Here is a 23,073-nt window from a genome sequence, read left to right as displayed (position 1 = left end):
AAAACCTCTGCACATAAAAATCTATTGTATCAACAAAAGCTGAACCCATATTCTAATCCTCTCAGCTAAAAAGAAAGTTACAGCTTCCATAATCACTTTGGAAAAAACACACAGAAAGTACTTAACATATTGATTCAAACATTAGACATGTAATGGTTATTCTAAAATCTGAATTAGGAATTGGGATTCTGGCTAAAACGAATAGCTCTTGGGATGCCTGGGTGGCTCAGCAGTTGAGCATCTGCCTTCGGCTCAGGGCGTGATCCCAGGATCCAGGATTGAGTCCCACATTGGGCTCCCCGCAGGGAGCCTGCTTCTCCCTCTGCCTGTGTCTCTGTCTCTCTGTCTCTGTCTCTCATGAAGAAATAAATAAAATCTTAAAAAAAAAAAGAATAGCTCTTTAGAGGGATACTGTTACTACAACGTAGGACGCTAAACATCTGTTATTGATCTTCCTTTTAGGGGGTCTTCTTTTAGGCAGGGTACTAGGGTTTTTATCCAAATTCCTTCTTCCAGATTCACCTCAGCTCACCTTATCACTGTGAAAAGACCTGTTAATGTGTCCTTCGCTTAGTGTCTCATGTTTAGAAGATTAATTGAATTACATTTTATGGTAAAGGGACATGTAAGTATTCAGATCAGTCATACAAATGCACTTGACACTATGAAGAGAGATGTCAAGAAGGTGAGGTGGCCCATGCGACACAGGCTGGGTGCTGAGACTGTAAGATAGGTCAGTGAGGCTGTGACACCAGGACTTTGCAGTTTCTTTCCTATTTCTACCCAGAGGGGTAAAACCATTGATCAGATGATCCAGGATGCAGAGCTTTCACCGTGTAGAATTAAAAATGTAAGGAGTTTTAGGGCTTCTGAATTCTGTGTTGTTCTCTGCCTGGTGTCCGCCTTTTGGCTTCTCGACCTTCAATCTCCTATGGGGACCAGTTCTCTGTTATTCTCGCATGGTGGTCTGAGAACCAAGGCCTGGCCTCCAACCACACTGGAGATGTAGGTGGCTCAGGCACTCAGGCCTGCCTCCAGGTGAGCAGAGGAGAGGCCTTGGCGCTCCCTCCACAGCCAGTGGTTCCACATAGTGGACAGGGGTCTGGGCCTTAAAGAGGAGCATGGTTCATGGTCTGCCTTCCTTCCTGGTGTCTCTCTCTGCTGTGGTCCCACCGCAGAGGCAGCATGGGGCTTCTGGCATTCACAATCCTAGTCATCTCCTAATCTTCTAGCAATCCCTTCTAATTGTTAGCTAGCACTGGAGAGATTGTTACACGGCCCACCATCTATCTCTATCTATCTCTATCTCTATCTCTATCTCTATCTCTATCTCTATCTCTATCTCTATTTCCTTTAGTGTAAAACCTATAACCTAAATTATCTTGAAAAAGGCATTCTTTCAGTAGGCTGGCTCATGAATGTAAGAGGTTACAAATAGTATTTTATTATACTTATAAAGATTAGAAATTTGATACTGTAGATCAAACATAAGTATTCATAATCTCAGCAAGTTTTTCCTCAAATACTCACACTACTTTACCTAGGCCAAAGATTCTCACAGGGCCCATGAAACCACTCCAGGAGATCCACAAAGGCAAAAGTATCTGCACAATGCTGTTTCCCAGGGACAGACAGATATGACAATCCTAATGTCTTCTATTAAGACTCTAGAGAAACTGCTAAAAATGTAAAACAATGTGACTCAGTCAGTTAAGTGACTGACTCTTGATTTACTCATGATCCCAGGGTCCTGGGGTCCAGCCTGAGTCGGGCTCCCTTTTGCTCCTTCCTGCATTCTCTCTCTTTCTCTTTCATAAACAACTTTTAAAAAACTCTTTAAAAAAAAAAGGAACTGAAAAAAAAAGGAACTGATAACTTTCCTCACTAAATGTTATCTTGTTTTATATATGTTTCATAAAATTAAGTTATTGAATATCAACAATGGGTTTATTATTACTATCCTTAACTAATAAATATTTTTAAGTGTTTCCATTTTAACTTCAAATACAGTAAATATCAATAGATATAACCTACATGAACAAAAGTTTGAGCACCACTAACCTAGACTATGGCATGAGTCCAAGCAATCATATTTTTAAAGCATTCTAGAATTTATTTGACATGGATGGGCAGAATCAGGCTTCTGCAAAGGTGCTGCGGCTGCTACAAATAATCCATGAAGGAGCTAACTTTTTTTGGAAGTATAGTTGACACACAATGTTACATAAATTTCAGGTGTAGGACATAGTGATTTGACAAGTCTATACGTTATGTTGTGCTCACACAACTGTAGCTCCCATCTGTCACCTGCACAGCACTATCACAATACCACTGACTATATTCCCTGTGCTGTGCCTTTCATCCCTGTGACCTATTCATCCCATAGCTGGAAGCCTGTATCTCTTACTTCCCTTCACCCATTTTGCCTATCCCCTCCAATTTCCTCCCCTCTAGTAACCACCAGTTCATTCTCTGATTTATAGGTCTGCTTTTGCTTTGTTTGTTCACTTGCTTTGTTTTTTTAGATTCCACACATAAGTGAAATCATGTGATATTTGTCTTTTCTTGTCTCACTTCTTTCATTTAAGATCATACTTTCTCTCTACATCCATCTATGTTGTTGCAAATGGCAGGATCTCATTCTTTTTTATGGCTGCATAATATGCCATTGTGTAGACATGGTGTGCATGTGTGTGTACCACACCTAGGAGCTCTGAGGGTTCCTTACGGCTAGGCACAGTGCTATGTGATTTACAGGATTTAGCTATTACCCTTGCAACAACTCCTATCCATGTTTCCCAGTTGAGGAAACTGAAGCACAAGCAGTTAAGTAATCTGTTCAAGATTCCACACTTAGTAATAGATTTGAACTGAGACAGTTTGGCCCTGGAGTCTGTGCTTTTAATGACTATGCTGTCTTGTCTCTCACTGCCTTTAGATTTAAGAAAGGAATTTTAGAATTAGCTTTAAGGAGAAAAAGAACCAGATACTTATCTCACTATTAATAAAATTAAATATCTCCACTGAAGCATGAAAAAAAAAAGTCTTTTTTTTTTTTTGGCATGTTTCAAGCTATAGACTCTGCATGATGCTTACCTTAGTATAAAGGTGAATCCGGTCAGTATTCTGACTTGCACAGAACATTAGGGTATCATACACTGGCAAGTTGTCTGAACTCTTCAACTGTTCTAATAAAGAAGATAAAAAAAATAAAATAAAAAAAAGATAAAAAAAGAACCTGAAGGTTTACCTCTCCTCTATCCAAAATAGCTTATTTTAATCTTCTATGGGTTAGAATGATGAAAGAGCTATGTAAAATATATCAAAATATTTGACAAAGAACATGTGTTGCACTTGAAATAAAACTACCATGGTAGGCCATCTAAGGCCACACTGGCTTAGAGGGAAACCAGTTGCTTTTGCACTTCTGCAAATGACCCCAGTAGAGAGAAACAAATTCAGAATTAGCTGAAAAGATACGAGTGACATGTGAGGGAGAATTTCCTGCCACCAAGCACTGTTATTGACCTGAAAGGAATCTAGAGGGACACCTGGATGCTTCAGTGGTTTAGTGTCTGCCTTTGGCCCAGGGCGTGATCCTGAGTCCCTGGATCGAGTCTCACATTGGGCTCCCTGCATGGAGTCTGCTTCTCTTTCTGCCTGTGTGTCTCTGCCCCGCTCTCTCTCTCATAAATAAATAAATAATATATATATATATATTTTAAAAAAGGAGTCTAGAATCTGGACTTCTGCTTCAGTGGTTTTAAGCTGAGGTTGAAGGAGCACCATTTTGGTTATCAGCAGCAATGCAGCTCTGTGAAAGACCACATTAACACCATATCCCCTATGACCCGGTGCTTCACATTCACAAAATGAAATAGGTGGACAAGCTTTTTTTTTTTGATAATCTTTTATTTACCACTTCTCAGTCTCACCAATATATATATTGGAGAGATAGGGTTATCAGAGTGGATCTACATCATAATTATGGTGAACACTTATCAAGTACTTAACAACGTGCCAGGCACTGTTCTAAGTACATATTATTAACACCTCTCAGAAATAAGTAGTGCATTTTACAGAGGAGAAAACTAAGGCACATTAACTTGCCCAAGGGCACACCACCAGCAAGAGGGCTTAAGACCAGTAATGTGGCTACAGAGCCTGTACCCTTAATCTCTTGCCACAGTTTCTAAATGACTTTTATAATTTCCTTCCTTCCTTCCTTCCTTCCTTCCTTCCTTCCTTCCTTCCTTCCTTCCTTCCCTCCTTCCTTCCTTCCTTCCTCCCTTCCCTTCCTTTTCTTTCATTCTATCTCTTTCTTTCTTATTTATTTATATATATTTTTTTCTTCAGTGACCTTCTAGATCCTCAGATCTAGAAGTCTATTATTTGTCATTCTACTTGACAATGTCATCATGTTTTCTTTTTTGTTTTTGGTTTTTTTTTTTTGTTTTAAGTTTTCTAATGAAACCACTGGTCATTTTACAAACTTGGGAGTATTCCCATATTTCATGAATTTAAAAATGTCAGTTTTTTTCCATGGTTTAACATCTCTGAATTGGCATGTCTTACAGCCAATAATCGTGCCATTTTACAATCACTGTTGGCCAGGTGGCAGTCGGTGATGTAGTTGTCATTGCCTGAGCATGCATGAGCTTAGTCATAACTACAATACTGTTGTTACTTCAACATCACACTTGAGGCAGACACATTATTTGTTACTACATGAGTTGAGTTTAATTGCACTAAAATGTCTTCAAAATGTTTCACTAGGATTTGGTATTGAAATAAAAAGTTATCACGTGTACCAAAAGTTTTACATATAAAGCAGGAGAGCATAAATTTGATATTAAAGAAGTGAATATGTATTGTTGGGGGAATAACCCAAATTTGTTAATATTCTTGTGAAGGAATGACCAAGTGCTTCATGGACCTAAGGAAAGGAGATCCCAGATAAAGCTCTCTCACATCTGGATCCAGAGCTAAGCAGAAGGGTTGCCTAGCACACGTGAAGCACAGTAGATGAGGGTAGAAGAAAATGCCGAATCCCTCAGGACAAATGAAAAAAATAATCAAAGCAACAGAGGGTGGTATGACTTGGTCTGGGTATCATTCAGGTATTAAATCATAGTTTAAGTTTTAGAGTTTCCTTCTTTCTTAATGTACATAAAACAGTGCATTGTATAATCACTCTGTCTTCAGATTTTTTAAGAACTATGGTTAATGCATTAATGTTTAAGGATATGAAGTCATTCTCTGATAAAAGGCATTACAGGATTGATTCTAAATTAGCTGATATTCTTGGTAGCTGGCAGCTACATCAGGGAACATATTTCTCTTTCTATTGTTTCCATGAAGTGTAATTTAATGGTTTAGACTAGAGATGACACATCTTGTGAAGACACAGCCACCCTACCAGACCCTTAGAACTCAGAACAAAACCACAGTCCTCGCAAAGCACATTCCACTCCAGTTCTAAAAGAGCTTATGTGTACAGAATAAACATTTTAACATAGTGTGTCTCCTCTGTTATTCTTCTTTTGTTTTTCATGGAAATCCATGTTAGTGGGGAGAGGTGAAGCATATGGCTTATATGGAATTCTCAGCCCAGTGACCTGAGAAGTCCACAAAAGGAAGAGCGGACAGGTATGGGGGATAACATTGGCATTGTCTGGAGTAGAAGAGGCCAATGCAAATTTTACTGGCAGAACAGAATTTCAAAAGGTCTAGTGATTTTTGAAAAGTATGTGTAAGTAAAGCCAGCATCTGCCTTCAACAAGGGAACAATTTACAACTAACAAGCCAGAATGTCCTTGCCATAGATGAAAAGACTCATGGCCTAAGCATTGATGACAACCTCCAGTTGTTTGTTCTGGGCCTAATGTTTAGTCCAGTGAGCCACATGCTGTTCTATAACAAGAGCTTCATCAGTACTTGAGGGATTGTCTAAGCAGGAGGAAGGAAACCAGAGTTATGAAAGGAATGCCTCATCTGAGACTACACCATCTACCTAAAGACTGTTAAAATTAACACACCTCAAACAGGGTCCATTACAAGACATTCTTTGAGAAGACCCTGAGGCATTAGAGGGAAGAACAGCTGGGGTGAGGGGTAGGAAAGGAGGATACCTTGAGCTGAGAAATTCTTAAATGAAGACTTCATTTTAGAGCAATGATCTGACTCTGAATTATATCTGCGTTTAATAGCAGCTGATTTAGGAGAAAAACTTCAACTGTCCCATCTTAGCAGTTTTGGTGTTGTTATAATGAGAACAACAGTCTGTGGGTTACTATGGTCACTAACCAATTAACAAAGAAAACAACCCCAAACTACTCACCAGCTCTGGCCAGCCAGCCCATAAAGATAGTGATGTCTGGCATACAGGCTGGTGTGTGCACCAACTATCACAGCTCGAAGAAATGAATGGCATCAACCAAAGAGTAAATAAATCCAAATCATCTGGTTGGCTCCCAATGTAGTCATGATTCATATAGTCTTGAAATTATGTACCTTAAAATGTTTTCTTAAAAAAAAACCCTAAACCCTAAATTTAAAATATGCCAATTAATTGTGGTCATTTAAAAGAAATTCATGTGCAAATGATTAATAATTTGTTAAGCAGCTGTTAATAATACGTCAATCTTACTGTTTTGTCCAAAAAAGCCTCCCAAATATCAGAACCACACCCTCACTCGTGGATGGCCTGGCCCGGATAAGGCTGGGCAACCAGCCTGGGCGCAGCAGGAGCAGCTAGTGCCAGTTCTGCTCTAAGTCATGTCTGAATGCCCACAGCTCTGCTCTTCCAGCCATCTGTTGTTTAAGTGTGTGCTTTTAAATGATTGGTATTTTTAATATAAATGGGAATACAAGAAACCTGGAACACGGTAGTAGTCACAAATCTACGAACAGTATCATATATCTACATTCATCCTTAGTATCTGGACCCTGGTCTGAAAACCAGACTTACCATCACTTGGCTGGGGTGTGAGTCCATCTTCTCTCTTGATTTCTGATATTTCTTCCTTGCTCTCAGCCAACGGGTTCGGTTCTGGGGATGCAAGGACTTGTTTTTCACAGTCAGAGCTACTCCAAATGTTTTTGGAGGTGTCTTTCTGCGGATCATCTTTCTTATTTTCCTTTTTATCCTGGGTGGAGCTGAGGCTATCTATTTGCAGAATTATGAAAATCAAACAATTTATGTACCAATTTAGATAAAATCATTATTTACTTGAAGGCCAGTTTTTAAAAAGTCACAGCTAGGTCTTATAAAAAAGAAATAGTCAATAATGTTCATTCATTCTCTGGGAGTCACTAAATGCCCCATGTGCAAACGATGAAGTGACAGGCAGTGAGGAAGGAGACAAACAAATCCCAGCTTCCTAGAGTTTCTATTCTAAGTGTCAGAGACAGACAATCAACAAGGAAATGAATAAATCAGAGAAAGAGAATAAAGGCCAATGAATAAAGAGAAAGAGAAATGAAACAGAATAAAACAAGGTTTTGTAATCAGGGGATGGTAGAGAGCAAAGGTTGGCAGGGCCAAGATCTGGGTCGAGTTCCATCCGAGTGAGCAGTGAGCGAGTGAGTGGAGGGCTGTTGGGGAATCTAGGAAGCCTGGCCCCAGGGCCTGTATTCTTAAACCGTATTGTAAATGAAACAGAAGCCATTAAGAGTTTTAGGCAAAAGAATGGGATCCTCTGAATTTTTTAAGGCTCCCTCAGGCTGCTTACACTGAAGGGCCACAGGGAGTCTCACTGGGAGGCCACTGAAGTCTGGGAGAGAAAAAGGTGACTTTCATTAGGATGGTAGCAATAAAGTAGACGTGGCCAGAATCAAGATAGACGGGAAGTTACACCGGCAGAACTTGGCAAATCAAGTGTGGAAAGAGAGAGAAGAATCAAAGATGCTGCCTGGGTTTCTAGCATCATGGAGGGGAGATGAGGGAAGAGAAGATTTAGGTGTTAGGTGTGGTGGTGGTGAATGAACAACTCCATTTGGGGCATGTTCACCTCAAGGGACCTGTTAGACACGCAGGTGCAGAAGAGGCAGAGGCATATGGACAAGCAGCGAATCAAGTGAGAGACGAAGTGTGGGCCTGTGAACAGTAAGATGGCAAGTATAAGCTATGTGGATGTTAAGTAAGGACAAAGCACAGGAGGAGCACATGGCTGGCTCAGTAGAGCATGTGACTCCACATCTCAAGGTTGTGAGTTCAAGTCCCATGTTGGGCATAGAGAGTACTTTTTTTTTTTTAAGGTTTTATTTATTTATTCATGAGAGACACAGGCAGAGGGAGAAGCGGGATTCCTGCAGGGAACCTGATATGGGACTCAATCCCGGACCCCAGGATCACACTCCCAGCCAAAGATGCTCAACCGCTGAGCCACCCAGGCGTCCCATTGAGAGTACTTAAAAAAATAAAACAAAACAAACAAAACAACAACAACAACAACAAAAACCCAACAAAGCACAAGAGAAGCACAAGAGAAGTGCTCCCTACTGACAAATATTAGTGTTCAATATATACTATACCAAATTGTACTGAATGTCCTGGAGACTGCATTAGCAACCTTTATAGGACTGTAATTTCCTAATATTGTCCCTTAAGTTTTTTGGATTCTGTTTCCTCAAAGTGTTACATTGCAAACACTGATTAAAAATTTTGGATGAATTAGAATTAATTCTGCTTTTCAGCCCTTTTGGGGGTACATCCAAATCAAGGCTGGAAATCATTATGCCACGTACAGTAATATAAACCTAATAATTATAACCTTTTATATACGGTATTATCACTGTTACTTATATGTATTTCTGTTTAATCAGACTTTCATAGACACAAAAGAAGTTTTACTTTTCTTTAGGATGTTTGAGAGTTTGCTTACTAAATCATGGATCTAGAAACTTTCGCTGTTGCTCTTGGCATCACAAAGAAAAATCAGAACTATAAAACCCTGTTAAACTATGATTTTCATTGCTAAATCACTCAACTTATACTTAATGTGAACTGGCATTATTCGTAGTCATGAGATACTTTATTTTTATGGCCTAGAGTAGTTGGAAATTGAATGAGATAATGCAAATTGTGAGAGATATTATATGGAATAAGCTTGTGGTTCCAATTTAGTTCACAGACAACAGGTGTCCATGTTACAAATATAACCGCCCAGATGGCAGACTTGTCATTTTTGTAGGAACACCCAGAAATGAAAGAGGAAAGACTCAGCTACTGATTACATTTTCTTTCAGATTAAAACTAAGACATAGAAGAACAAGAAAGACAGGAAGGAACTGCAGTGGCAGAGCCTATATCTTAGCTGACTCTTTGTTAATGTTACTTAGCTAAAGAATTCACATATGATGGAAAAGGAGATGTGTACAATTATTACAACTTATAAAATAAAATGATTTCTTCTAGCTTCCAAAACTGTCAGCTTGGCATTTTGAGTTGCCATGAAAATGGTCTCTAAAACTGGAAACAAAAGAAATACTAATGATCTATTTTCTAAGACAACCTCAGGATTGATAATCATTTCAAAAAACAAAACATCAGAAAATGGAATATTATGCTATAAAAACATACTCTGAGGTATGTTTACAAATTTCTACTTTTAAAATATCATGCTTTGGAAAATAATTGACTTATAAAACAGATACCAAATTGGTCCTTAAAAGAAGATTTATAGAAGAATTTTTATGATTTGTCATGCAAGAAACAGGACACAATGCGTATTTTACTAGGCAAAGAAGCTACATTGGATTATTTTACTATTTAAACAAAAATAATCTAGAATTTCTTTAAAAACAAGTATTATCTACAGGAGAAAGAAAACAGCAGGTCTATGACTATAAGGCATATTTGCTGCCATAGCAACAGAGCTTCTATTCCTGCCCACTGAATTCACATCCTGCTGGCATTAATGAGAAATGTCCATTTGTGCCAAATTAATGCCATGTCACAGACGCTCAGGCATATACATTCTTGACAGAACTGGGAGCTTTCCACATTCCACCAGGGGATAAATTCAGTCTTCACTATATAAAGTTCTTACTCTAGATTAAAAGCTGGAGTCACACTAACCTGTGATAACCATGGTTGCCTCTAAAACCACAGATTATGTGAAGACAACACTGCTAGCCCCCTCCAGGGCCACACTCCATGTACTCACCAGCTCTGCCTTGAGGATTCTCACACATTTCACAATAAGGTAACACTGAGCTATTGACATAGGTGCAGAGACCACACTGCCAGCCCTTTCCAGAAAGGGGTGGGTTGGTTGCCTGGGCGAGAGACGAAGTGTGCCTGGGCCAGGACGGTTTCTTCTCAGGGGCACTGCGGTGGTCACTGGTGGTAATAGACTTCAGTCTTTTAGCTTCCGGTTCAAAACTGCTTTCATGATCAATAGTATGTCCTGTGGCCAATTTTCCAGGGTTTGCTGGCACAACAGTATGTTTCTCCTGGAATATCCCTAATTCATCACAGGAGGTCACCAACTGTTTTTTCTTAGGTTTTGGTATAAAGAATGATCGAATATCATGCTGTTTTTCTTTTTCAAACTAGGAAAAACAAACAGTCATCAAATTAAGAAGCAATCTAATATGTTCTTCCTAAATGAAACAGATTAACCAACTATTTTCAGTAATCGTATTCCTTTATCTTTTGAATACCTTGTTGGAAATGAATTCAATTATGCTATGATTCTTCATATATACATATATGCAGAATATCATTAACACATCTATATACTTCCTGTGTCTAACTTTTTTTAAGCACTTACAATGTGCCAAGCACTTTACATATATTAACTCATTTAATCCTCATGCCAGTCCTGTGAGATGAGACAGGTACTAGAATTCTTCCTATATTTTAGATGATGACACTAAAGCTTTAGAGATGATGTTTGGTAATGCAGCTACAGAATTTATGTAATAAAATTATACTTCATCAACTACCTGGTCTAGAGGTATGTCAGGGAAAGGAGAATTGTGTATTTAAATATGTCAAGTCAATCAAGAACCTGCAAAAATGTTTTCATGCCCAGACTATAAATACAGTGTTTATAAACAGTGTTTTTCATATTAAAATGTTTCCTTGACTAGGGAGCTTTTTTTTCAAATAGCATTAAGCTATTAATTAGAACTGCTTCTTTAACAGACACATCTTAATAATTGCCTTCCTTTTGAGAAATGTATTTCCCTTTTCTAAGAAAAGCTCCATCAGTATTTCATGCTTCTTATCTTCTTTTCTATGTATAAATCTCAATCTCCTTAGAGAGGTAGGATACATATCTCCACAACTGATAAGCTAGCAGTGAAGGAAGTTAAGGAGTCAATTTTAGAGAATCCTGTTAGGGGTACCAGAGTGGACACACACTGCATTTCCAAAGATGGCCATTCCTGTTCTTATCCTATTTGATAAGCTCTTCTCACAATGTGACACTGACATGCCTACATTTAGAGGTGGGGTCTGTGTTCCTCTCCCTTGAACCTGGGTAGACCTTTGTAACTCTCTCAATCAATAGAACACAGTAAGAGTAACACTGTGTGACTTCTGAGGCTCGGCAGTTGAAGGTTATATGGCTTCCACTTGGTTCCTGGAACTCTGAATCTTTCTGTTCTCAGGTTGCTTGCCTTTGGAGCCTAGCCACCATGTTGTGGGGAAGCCTAGGTCACATGGAGAAACCATGTGTGGATGTTCAAGTTGACAACTCGAGGTAGGTTCTAGGCTACAGACAGCATCAATTGCCAGACATGCGAGTGAATGGGCCTTGAGATGTTTCCAGATCTCAGACTTGGGGTCTTCATCAAAGGCCCCAGTCATCATAGAGCAGAAACACACCATTTCCATTACACCCTGGTTGAATTCCTCACCCACAGAAACCATAAGAAATAATGTGATTATTGTTTGAAGACAGCAGTAATAGATAACACTGACAGACACTACAGATAATGATAGCAAAATACATATGCTATAAAGAAATATTTTACATAATACATCTTATCTGCACCTCTGAGCAGTGCTGCATAAGAAAGCAAGATATAGCAAATCCATGAGACAGAAGGATAAATGGTTACCAGATGCTGAGGGAAAGGGTGATGGGTAGTTACTACTAAATGGCCACAGACAGTCTCTGAGGTGATGAAAAAGTTTTGAAAATAGTGGTGACAACTGCACAACAACTGTGAATGTGAGATTAAGTGGCATTACCACTGAATTGTATACTTAAAAGTAGGTAAAATGGCAAGTTTTATGATTATCTATTTACAAATATAATCACATATTTTTAAACTAAAAAAAAAAAGGAAGGGAGGAAAGCAGGAAGATTTAGGCTGTTCCCATATTCGTAAAATAAAACATATAGCAGAAAAGCCCCCCACCATGTACAACTTTCATTTTATGTGGCTTTTTTACCGCCTCATGTTCTACAAAAATTATCAAATTAGTTGTAGAAATGACAAAATTTAGATAAAAATATAAAGAATGAAATTATTAACCACGAGACACGTTTTAAAAACAAGGCACAAGGGAAATTCTAAGAAAAGCGTGAAGAAAACCAGAGAGATTAGCAGACTAAGCAAGTTTGGTGTTTAAAAAAAGTAACAAAGCAAAAAAGACAAACAGTTTAAAAAAATGTTCTATTCTGGGCAGCCGGGTGGCTCAGCGGTTTAGCACTGCCTTCAGCCCAGGACCTGATCCTGGGGACCCGGGATCAAGTCCCAGGTCGGGCTCCCTGCAGGGAGCTTGCTTCTCCCTCTGCCCATGTCTCTGCCTCTCTCTCTCTGTGTCTCTCATGAATAAATAAATAAAATCTTTTAAAAAAATAAATAAAAATGTTCTTTTCCTATCAATAGGATGACAAAGAGGTCTTATAGGATTTTGAAAATATTAGCAAATGTTCAGCAAACATGAACAAATTCCATCAGCTATTTCTCATTAAAGCATGACCTGAGTCCTTGCATGTCTGAGAATGAATGGATTTCATTCCTAACTCTTCATTAGTAGCTTCCTTGGGCATGCAATTCTTTTCAAGTCCTTAAAGATGTTGCTCTCCTTCCAACACCCAATGATGCTGATCATGTTCCTTCATAGGTTGCAAACTTTTCCTTTGTTTTAGAGTCTTTCAGGACCTTCTCTTTTACCCTTATGCTCTGAAATTTCACAATAATCTGTATTTCTAAATCTGTGTCATTTATATTTATCTGCCTTCTGCTCAGCACCCAGGACCAGGATACCTTAATTTTGAATGGTACTGATCAGCTTTAGCTCTTGGCAATTTTCACTATTCTTTGATAGCTTCTTCCCCTTTATTTTCTCTTTTCTGGAATTATTGTTAGCAGAATGGTGGAACTAGACATAATGTCTTATCTTTTATTGTCCTGTCTTCCTTTTGTCTTTTTTACCCTCAAATTCTTTTTTTTAAAGATTTTATTTATTCATGAGAGAGAGAGAAAGAGAGAGGCAGAGAGAGAGGCAGAGACATAGGCAGAGGGAGAAGCAGGCGCCCTGCAAGGAGCCAAATGTGGGACTCGATCCCAGCACCCTGCACTCCTTGAGCCAAAGGCAGATGCTCAATCACTGAGCCAGGCAGGAGTCCCTACCCTTAAATTCTGTAGAGTTTTTCTCTAATTTATCTTGCAACCCTACTACAGAATTATTTTATTTTGATAGCCATATTTTTACCATCTGAAATTTCCTTCTCATTACCTGTTCCTTTTTTTGCAGTAGTCTATTTTTATTTATATTTGCAATATCATCTTAAATGTGAGGCAACTAATTTGACTTTTTAAAACATTATCTTTAGGATTAAATTTTCTTTTTTTTTTTTTTAGGATTAAATTTTCTATCAGCTTATTTTTGTTCCCCTTTTTCATGCTACAGATTTCTCCCCAAACAGGCAATGACCTTGCTTGTCCCTGTATACATGTGAATGAAAGAATAGGAGGATTGCCTGGAAATGTGGGACAAATGGGCCTTATCATCATGAAGATCTAACAGAACATTCTGATTGACCTCAAGATGTGTGGAAGATGGAAGGGCCCAGAGTGATTCTCAAACTCCTACATTTCTGACTTGTAACAATTTAGGAATGATATTTTCCTGTAATTGGGAATATAGGAAACAACGAGGCTCATAAAAAGACAAAAAGAGAAGAGATAAGGAAAGAAGTTCACTTTCAGGCACGTGTGAGGACTGATGGGTACCAGGGTGGAGAGTTCCAGGAAGTAAATCTGGAGTTCAAGAGAAAGAAACAACTACATTCATATATCTGTGAGCCATGAACATAGAGAGGTGGTTAAAGACATAGGACTTGATGTCATGGTACATGAAGGGAGAAGGATGTGAGATAAGGTTAAAGCCAAGGACAGAAAGCACAGAAAGAGCATTTAGGTTGGAATGAAGGGGGATCCCTGGGTGGCTCAGCGGTTTAGCGCCTGTCTTCAGCCCAGGGCATGATCCTGGAGCCCTGGGATCGAGTCCCACATCGGGCTCCCTGCATGGAGCCTGCTTCTCCCTCTGCCAGTGTCTCTGCCTCTCTCTCTCTCTGTGTCTCTCATGAATAAATAAATAAAATCTTTGGAAAAAAAAAAGGTGTAATGAAGAAGAGATACAGAGGATAGAAACACAAGAAAGAAGAGTAAGAAAGGGAGAAAAATCAGGAGAGTGGTAGCTTTAGTGTGTGTGTGTGTGTGTGTTTTGGTTCTCCTGCTCATGATATCAGGTGCTCAGTGGGTATTTTCAATCAGAAAATCCCATGTCCTTGAGTTCTGGAAAATTTTCTTATATTACGTTTTCTTCCTCTCTTTTCTCTGTCTTCTTTTTCTGGAGTTCCAATTGGGCAAAAAACTTCTGGATTAATCATTTGATTTTCTTCGGCTTTCCTCACATTTTCCCATTGCTCTTTGTTCTTTCTTTCTTTTTTTTTAAAGGATTTTATTTATTTATTCATGAGGGACACACAGAGAGAGAGGCACAGATGTAGGCAGAGGGAGAAGCAGACTCCCTGCAGGGAGCCCAATGCAGTACTTGATCCCAGGACCCTAGGATAATGACCTGAGCCAAAGGCAGACACTCAACCACTGAGCCATTCAGGTACCCCTCTGTTCTTTCTTTGTGATTTCTTCATTACCTTCCTTCCCATCCTTGGTGACTTACTATCTCCTGATATGACAGGTTCAGTTCCTAAGAGCTTTCCCTTGCATGATTTCCTCTCCTTGATCTTGTTTCATGGGCACAGTATTTTCTTTCACTTCTCTATGGACATTGATAATAGTTTTGATGTTTCCTTTTAAAGTTTTCTTCAGCTCATTCCACTGTCTCTGCTTCTTCTGATTCCTTTCTTGGCTTACACGCTTGTTTTGGTCTCTGCTTTTCAAGTGAGAGGCTTTCCTCTAGGCCTGATGGCCTTTACTGTCCATTCATATTTAAGAATCAGTCTTACTAATAAGCATTAAAGATAAAATGCTCTGGCAAGTTCCATGTGAGGGACTTCACTATGGTCACCACGACTGTCAGGGAAACCCTGTCAGTCTCCCTAATGATCTCTTGGTCCAGTTTGGCTCTCCAGAAAGGAGTCCTTCAGTCTTTTGCCTGTAGGGTACAGTGCTGGCTACCAGTAATCCAGGAGCTGATTAGGAAAAGGGTGCTAAGGATTCTATCATTAATTAAGGATTCTTGCAGTTAATATGCTTGTTTTCAATTTACTGCCTTACCCTGCTCTCTCAACTGCCTCTCTTCCTAGATACATTTTGAAATACATTTTTTTAAGATTTTATTTTTAAGTAATTTCTACACCTGACATGGGGCTTAAACTCCCAAACCTGAGACCAAGAGTCGCATGCTCCAATGACTGCACCAGCCAGGCGCCCTTGAAATATATTTAAGAGAAGCGAATAAAACAGTTACATAAAAAAAATAGGAAATATAAATAATAAAAAATAGGAAATAAGAAACACAAAAGATAAAATGAATAAAATATATAATAACAGGCCACTGTCATTTACATGAATAATGTTTTGGTAGTATCAGAATCTTCTGTCCCATTCTACCTTGTAAGGAATTTCTTTCTGTAAAAACATTTTAATTTCTCCATCTTCCCACCAAACCAAACAAAAACAGTTAGAGATATGTTTATAAAAGAGGAACCCTCCTAATAATACAAAACAAAAACCTGAGAAATCTTTCAGAAAAAAGATCTCAGGGCCTTAAAATAGCAGTTTTTACAGTTCTTCTCTTTAATTAAGATATTTAATTAAGTTGTTTTTTAAAAGAACTTCTTTTACTATTTAAGTAATGACTAATTTTGGAAATTAACATTTGAGAAATTCTCACAATGTGCCAGAGGCAAGTCACAGTCAAGGTTACAGTGGCTGACAGTAATCAGGAATTGACGGCCACCTCTGCTGCTAGGAGGGCTAACTTACCGTACACAGGAGTAATCATTATACGTGTTACTTTGAAATCTCAGCTGCTTGGGTAATAAATTGAGACTTAAGTGCATAAAACCCAGAAAAGGAGTGTGTGGGTGTAAAGGGAATCATTTTACATAATTTTGGGAACCAAAGGATCCACTTAGAGTATAATTTTAGAAAAAGGAAAGGGCAAGATTAATTAGCAGCAATGACTTTAGTTAATGCCATGATGGCTACACTGGACAATGATGAATATGGTTATGGGTAGTGAACCTTCAAGTTAGCTTGTCGCCATGGGGCTGCGAGAAGCTGTAAGGCCCTATGGAAATAAAGGCTTCCTCTGGGATAATCAATTACAAGCCTGATCTATGTTAACAGTTAATGTTTTCTGAGTGTAGCCTCTGAGCAATCAGGCAAGAATGTGGTTCATGAGGTTTCTTTGATACTTGGCAGCTAGGAGTGATAGAAACAGATGTAAGAAAATGTGACACACTTTAATGATACTCACATATGTTGGATGGGAACAGAGAAGGGCTGCAGGTTTACTGAATAGGAGTTCTTAATGTGGGACTCAAGGACTTTTCACAAGACCTAGGGTGGCCTCCCATTAGCCTGAGAAGCCTCTGAAGTGGTCTATAAAGTGTTGTCTGTATTGTATGTACATTTTGGAGGCAACTTTTTAAAATTTAATTTTATTTATTTATTCATGAGAGACACACAGAGAGAGGCAGAGGCAGAGGCAGAGGGAGAAGCAAGCTCCCTGCAGGGAGCCCAATGTGGGACTCCATCCGAGGACCCCAGGATCACGACCGGAACAAAGGCAGACGCTCACCACTGAGTCATCCAGACATCCCTGGAGAGCACTTCATGGTCTCAGAAGGATTCAGGATCCAACAAAATTAGGAGCCATTGGACAAGAACAAAATATCTGAACATGCACCTGTGGTTTGAAGAGCTCCATTTCTTTCCTTAACTGTCTATAAGTAAAGACAGATTGAAAGTTCCTATGTGAGTGTACATAGCGGTAGTGAATTCACTCTTTGTAAGGAGAAACAAAGAAATAAATAATTAATGAGAATCCCTCTGGCTGCTCTCAAATAATAATCTTTAAAAACTGAGTAATTCTAAAACAGAGTCACTTTTGTGCAGGCATGAAACATGCTCACTTAGCTCATCTGACTGTCACGGTAACTGATCTCTGAACAGCTCCTCATGAGAGAGCAAATGACATGGGAGCGCCCACAGGGCCAGAGAGAAGGAAACTGCTGATGAGGTGAGCAGAAGACAGTGCAGGAACCACGAGGGCTGGGAGTTGGAGCAGACACTGCTGTGCTGGCAGGACTCACAGCTGGAATATCATGCAGGTCAGCTCAAAACAAAACACACTATCCTTGATGTTTTGAGACAGGGACATATCACCATCAGTTCCTTATGGAGCTCCAGCAGGTTCTGGGGACAAGTCTGATCAATGAAAGAAGGAAGTGACCATTGATGAGATTTATAGACACAGACACTAAACGTGAGTGCAAAACTTCTGTATCTGTAAGATGCTTCTAATTTCTTTTCTTTGGTCCTTTTAAAATTAATCTTTTATAAAGTGAATAGGGATCCACTGATTCAAGCATCTGAGAAAAAGGCAGTAAGAAATAATTGTAAACAAAATGCTCCCTAAATAAACATGTTTTCTAAAAATATGAGGTTGATTAATAACCAGACTTCCTGTGGGAGCAAGCTTTATTGGTCTTACCAGAATAGACCAGAATCTTCAAGTTTTTACAGCCACACTGATAGTTAAATACTCAGCACCCATACTGCTCTGGCAGGTTTGTATTTGGAAAATTACTGACCTTATTAATGTTATCAGCATTTCTCAGTGGTAAAGATAAGCAGGAACACAGGAAGACAAACTATTTTTTATGGCCCAGGAAAGCTCTTTACTTAAATAGCACAATAAAGTTAAAAAGTTTTAAGTCTTTTATGATTACATTCTTGCATTTAGAAGAGATTTACTAGCAAATTATTGACAAATATCCTAACTCATCATGACTGTCCTTGTAAAGAAAGAACTATATTAATATCTGATATCTGATAAATAAAGAGCTTAAATGTAGGTGTTTGTAAGTAGGAGGAGTGATCTAAGTAATGTAGGTGTTTGTAAGTAGGAGGAGTGATCTAAGTAATTTTTATCACAAGACTTCGGGAAAAATATCATTAAGTCAACTGTAAGTCAACATGCCCATGTCAAAAGATGTGGAAAATAGAAGATATTCCTCTCTTTGATTATATAGACACTCAGTTATTGCGTTCCTGACTTTTGTTCGATATTGCTTTTGAAAAACAAAAGAAAAATATTGCTTCCAGTGAGCAGTGCGGGGGCAAAACCATTACAAAATGCTTAAGGTGGCAAAATGTGTGTTTTTATCTGAAAGGTTCAGGGGGCTAATATAGTTGCTCTGTTTTGCACCCTGGTAAACTACTGCTCTTTAGAGACAAATTTCTTGGCCATGATGATAGGATTAAAAGTCAGTTATTAGAACTGAAGGGGAGGAAAAGGAAATCTCGTTAAACTCATAAAAAATAAGAAAGTACTTCAAAGCCTGGTGCTATTCTAGCGCGGCACATGCCACCACCAAGGGCCCCGATGTCGGCTCTCATAGACTTTGATCAAAGGGCAGCTCTGGTAGGAATCATTACTGCCTCATGTCATCTGTCTCCTGCTCTTTAAAGAATTAACAAAACCGCTGTGATATACCAGTGGCTGACTGGTCCTGAACAGCGGACGAATGATGATCGGAACTGGAACTAAAGAGACTTCCTCAACATTTGTAAACAAGCCAGAGGATAGAGAATGACAAAAGTATGATCTTAAATATCTAACTAAAAAAATGAATTTCAGTTCTCCGAAAAGGAGACTTTTTTAGATATTGTAAAAAGGAGCATTCTCATGTAGTTAAATGAAATTTTGAATAATCCTCTCTTGGGCACCATATGCTTTTCTCTGTGGGCATAAATAAAATAAAGCAAACAAAATAAAACAACCCTGGTTTAAAAAAAAACACGTTGGCAAAAAGGAAAACATTATTATTTATTTTTAAAGACGACATCAAAAGCAGTGCAAGCAACTGTCTCTGGGAAGAGCCATTTCTGTCAATAAGGACAATTAGAACGTGCAGCAAAACAGCATATAACACAAAGGTTCACTAGAGTATGACTGGGAAGAATGTGAGTGGAACGTCACCTACTCACAAGCCTCTGGTTATGGCATCTCCCCTCTCCTCCTCCTGCAAAAGCTGCTATTAGGCTGAATTCCTCTGAGGCTCTGCTATATTGATCCTACCTCTGCAATGTCTGCAATTTTTCTGTTCCCATGACCACTACTACTGTTAGGAGTTCAGGGTGGTGTTAAGTGCCCCAAATTCCATCTGGGAATCCCTGACAAAGCAGCCTTCTAAAGAATAATAGCTCTAAGAATAATAACGAACTGACTTTATTAATAGAACTGTATGTGTGTAATAAAAAAGTAAAATTTTGATAAAATGTGTATTACAGAAACCCGCTAAAACCCAAGGCCAAAATGGGAGTTCCTATGTCTCAGCCCAAATCTAGAGTGCAGGGCCACCAGCACAGGTGCTCTTGCTGTGCTTTCAGTGGAGACACAAGTGCGGGAGAGGCATGCCTGTGGGGAGCTCAGTAACTCATTAGCCTTCAACTGTGGCCCAGTCAAGTTCTCAGGCTCCAAGAAATCATCTCTGAGGGATAGGGCAGAAAGCCCTGAGATGGAGTGGAGACAGAGTATCTCTTTACCATAGATGAAAATGAGATGGGAGGGACGGCAGACATAACCCCTTCCCCAGATACCACTGCCTCCAAGAACCTGTCCCTTCTCCTTCTCATTCATTTCCTGTATTGCTACTAGGATCATCTTTTGAAAACAGAAATCTGATCATGTCATTCATCTGCTTAAAAGCCTCTGATGACACTATGCCATTTCCAGGATAAATCCAACTTCTTGGCATTACTGTGTGGGCTCCTCTCCGTCTGTTCCAGGTCAAAGTTTTGGGGTTCTTCCCAATTGAACCATGGCTTATAAACTCTATGCTCATACATTCACATGGAATTCCCATTCCCAGAACAAATGATAATTGTTCTTATCACTATGCTTTGGGGCATGCTTTTGGTGTTCCTTACCCAGGGCTAGCTGAACTAGGACTCACTCCCTTTGAACTCATCCTTCATAATCCAGCTCAGGTGTTTCCAAAGGGACACTTTCGCATGCACATGTAGTTTATTATTCTAGCCTGTGATCCCAGAGCCTGGTTTACATATTTCTATTTTGACATGTATTATATCTCATTAAAATGATTTAATTTGGGACGCCTGGATGGCTCAGCGGTTTAGTGCCTGCCTTCAGCCCAGGACATGATCCTGGAGTCCTGGGATCGAGTCCCACATCAGGCTCCCTGCTTCTCCCCCTGTCTGTGCCTCTGCCTCTTTCTGAGTGTCTCTTACGAATAAATAAATAAAATCTTTTTTTAAAAAAGGAATGTTACCTGTTTTCTTTAGCTTTGCACCTAGCATATAGTCTTAATTTTTAAAAAACTTTTTAAAGATTTAATTTTGACTTGCATTATAAAACATTTTCATAGCCTTCAAAAAGATATCAGTTAAGCAGTCACTCCCCATCTCTCCCTCCTCCAAGTCTCTTACAGCAACTAATCTACTCTATTTCTCTATGGATTTGCCTATTTTGGCCAATTCATATAAATGGAACCAAACACTATGTAGGCTTTTGTGTCTGGCTTCTTTAACTTAACATAAGGTTTTCAGGATTCCTCTAGGTTGTAGCATGTATCAGAACTCTGTTCCTTTTTATGGCTAAATAATATTGTCATGTGTCCCATCCAAGTACTAACCAGGCCCGACCCTGCTTAGCTTCTGAGATCAGACGAGATCGGGTGCGTTCAGGGTGGTATGGCCGTAGACTGTCATGTGAATATACCACATTTGGTTTATCCAATCATCAACTGACGGACATTTGGACTGTGACATTCAAGCACAAGTTTTTATGTGGACATATATTTTGAATTCTTGAAAGTGAATCTGCTGGTTCATATGGTAATTCTACGTTTAATGTTTTAAAGAACAGTCAGACTGTTTTTCAAAATGGCTGTACCATTTTACATTCCTACCAGCAATGTATGAATGTTCCAATATCATTCTATCTTTGCCAATGCATGTTGTCTTTTGAAAATTTTAGACATCCTAGTAGGTATGAAGTGGCATCTAATTGTGTGTATTTTTTTTTTAAAAAGATTTTATTTATTTATTCATGAGAGACACAGAGAGAGAGGCAGAGAGAGAAGCAGGCTTCATGCAGGGAGCCCGATGTGGTATTCGATCCCGTGACTCCAGGATCATGCTCTGGGCCGAAGAAAGGCGCTCAACCGCTGAGCCACCCAGGCGTCCCTCTAATTGTGGTTTTAAGGGTGCTGGGTGGCTCAGTTGGTTAAATGTCTGCCTTCGGCCTAAGCCATGACCCCAGGGTGCTAGGATCAAGTTCCACATAAGGCTCTCTGTTCAGTGGGGAGTCTGCTTCCCCTTCTGCCTCTCCCTACTGCTTGTGCTCTCTCTCTCAAAATAATTGTGGCTTTAATATAACATTAATAAATGTTTATATAATGAATGATCTTTAAATGACCTATACAAAATATACATCACATAAACACTGACTGAGTCAAATTGAGGTGTTTCAATGTTCTACTCATTCCACAAATAACTGAGGGCCCACAGGGTGCTAACTCTAATGCATCTGGTACAGTCTGGCAAGGTCATGAAGGCAGACTGCGGAAAAGTAAGGCTCAGGTTCAGTCCCAGCCTTGCCTTTGGTTATATGAACTTAGGCAGAATATTTAACCTTTCTGAGCTTTAGTGGGGCATGGTAATAGTATTTGTGTAGCTATGAAGGTTAAATAAAATTATGTGTTTTAAGGGCTCAGCACAGTGACTGCATGGAATAGTCACTCAATACATGTTAATTATTACTACTGAATGAGTTATTATTACTGAGTGAATTGAAATAATAAAGACAAATGCCTAATAAATAGTACTATGTGATGTAAGCCATGACAGAAATATTTATATGTCTCTGTCCATAACAATGTGGTTACCATCTTGTCCTTATTATTAGGCTATTATGTAGACTAATTATATAATGTTTACAGAGTAGTTTGAATTCTAAAATACATATAAATAAATATTCTAATTTAATACATGTTAATGTCAAGAAACCAGTATATTCACATATGCAAAAACAAGAGATTTTGGGTAAGAAAAATTTAGACCTCATGAATGCCACAACTCCTATGGTCAACTTTATTTTGCTGTTACCATTTTTTCAACTAGACAACAAGGTTGCATAAGATAATTTTTTATTACCCTCCTTAGCCCACAACAGAACAAATGTTTTATACAATGTTGGGATTTAATAAAAGATGAAGGTTTATTTTTTAATTTTGAGAGCATATTTTTAAACATCATGGTTGTGCTAAAGAGCTTTCCTTCCCACTATACACTATATTTTTTGCAGCAGACCAGCAACCATCCTACATATTTTTAATGCAAGTGTGAGTGTTTAAAATACAAATCTGGTTTGGGTTAAGGATG

The 23,073-nt window shown here is 38.9% G+C and overlaps 1 protein-coding gene across 2 annotated transcripts in view; it reads right to left on the bottom strand.

Moving 5' to 3' along the window:
• ZRANB3 (zinc finger RANBP2-type containing 3) overlaps positions 1 to 23,073 on the bottom strand; it is a 313,553-nt gene that overhangs the window by 15,765 nt on the left and 274,715 nt on the right. For both annotated transcript variants that reach the window (XM_055316358.1, XM_055316357.1), the window contains 3 exons: positions 10,170 to 10,557; positions 6,971 to 7,168; positions 3,097 to 3,188 (listed from right to left, as the gene is read on the bottom strand). In XM_055316358.1, the coding sequence (XP_055172333.1) occupies positions 3,097 to 3,188; positions 6,971 to 7,168; positions 10,170 to 10,557 (678 nt within the window). The remainder of the gene's footprint in view (positions 1 to 3,096; positions 3,189 to 6,970; positions 7,169 to 10,169; positions 10,558 to 23,073) is intronic.

This window comes from Nyctereutes procyonoides, unplaced genomic scaffold, assembly GCF_905146905.1.
Source record: "Nyctereutes procyonoides isolate TBG_1078 unplaced genomic scaffold, NYPRO_anot_genome, whole genome shotgun sequence".
Taxonomy (NCBI): Eukaryota; Metazoa; Chordata; class Mammalia; order Carnivora; family Canidae; genus Nyctereutes; species Nyctereutes procyonoides.
This window is presented reverse-complemented; position numbering and strand designations above follow the sequence as displayed.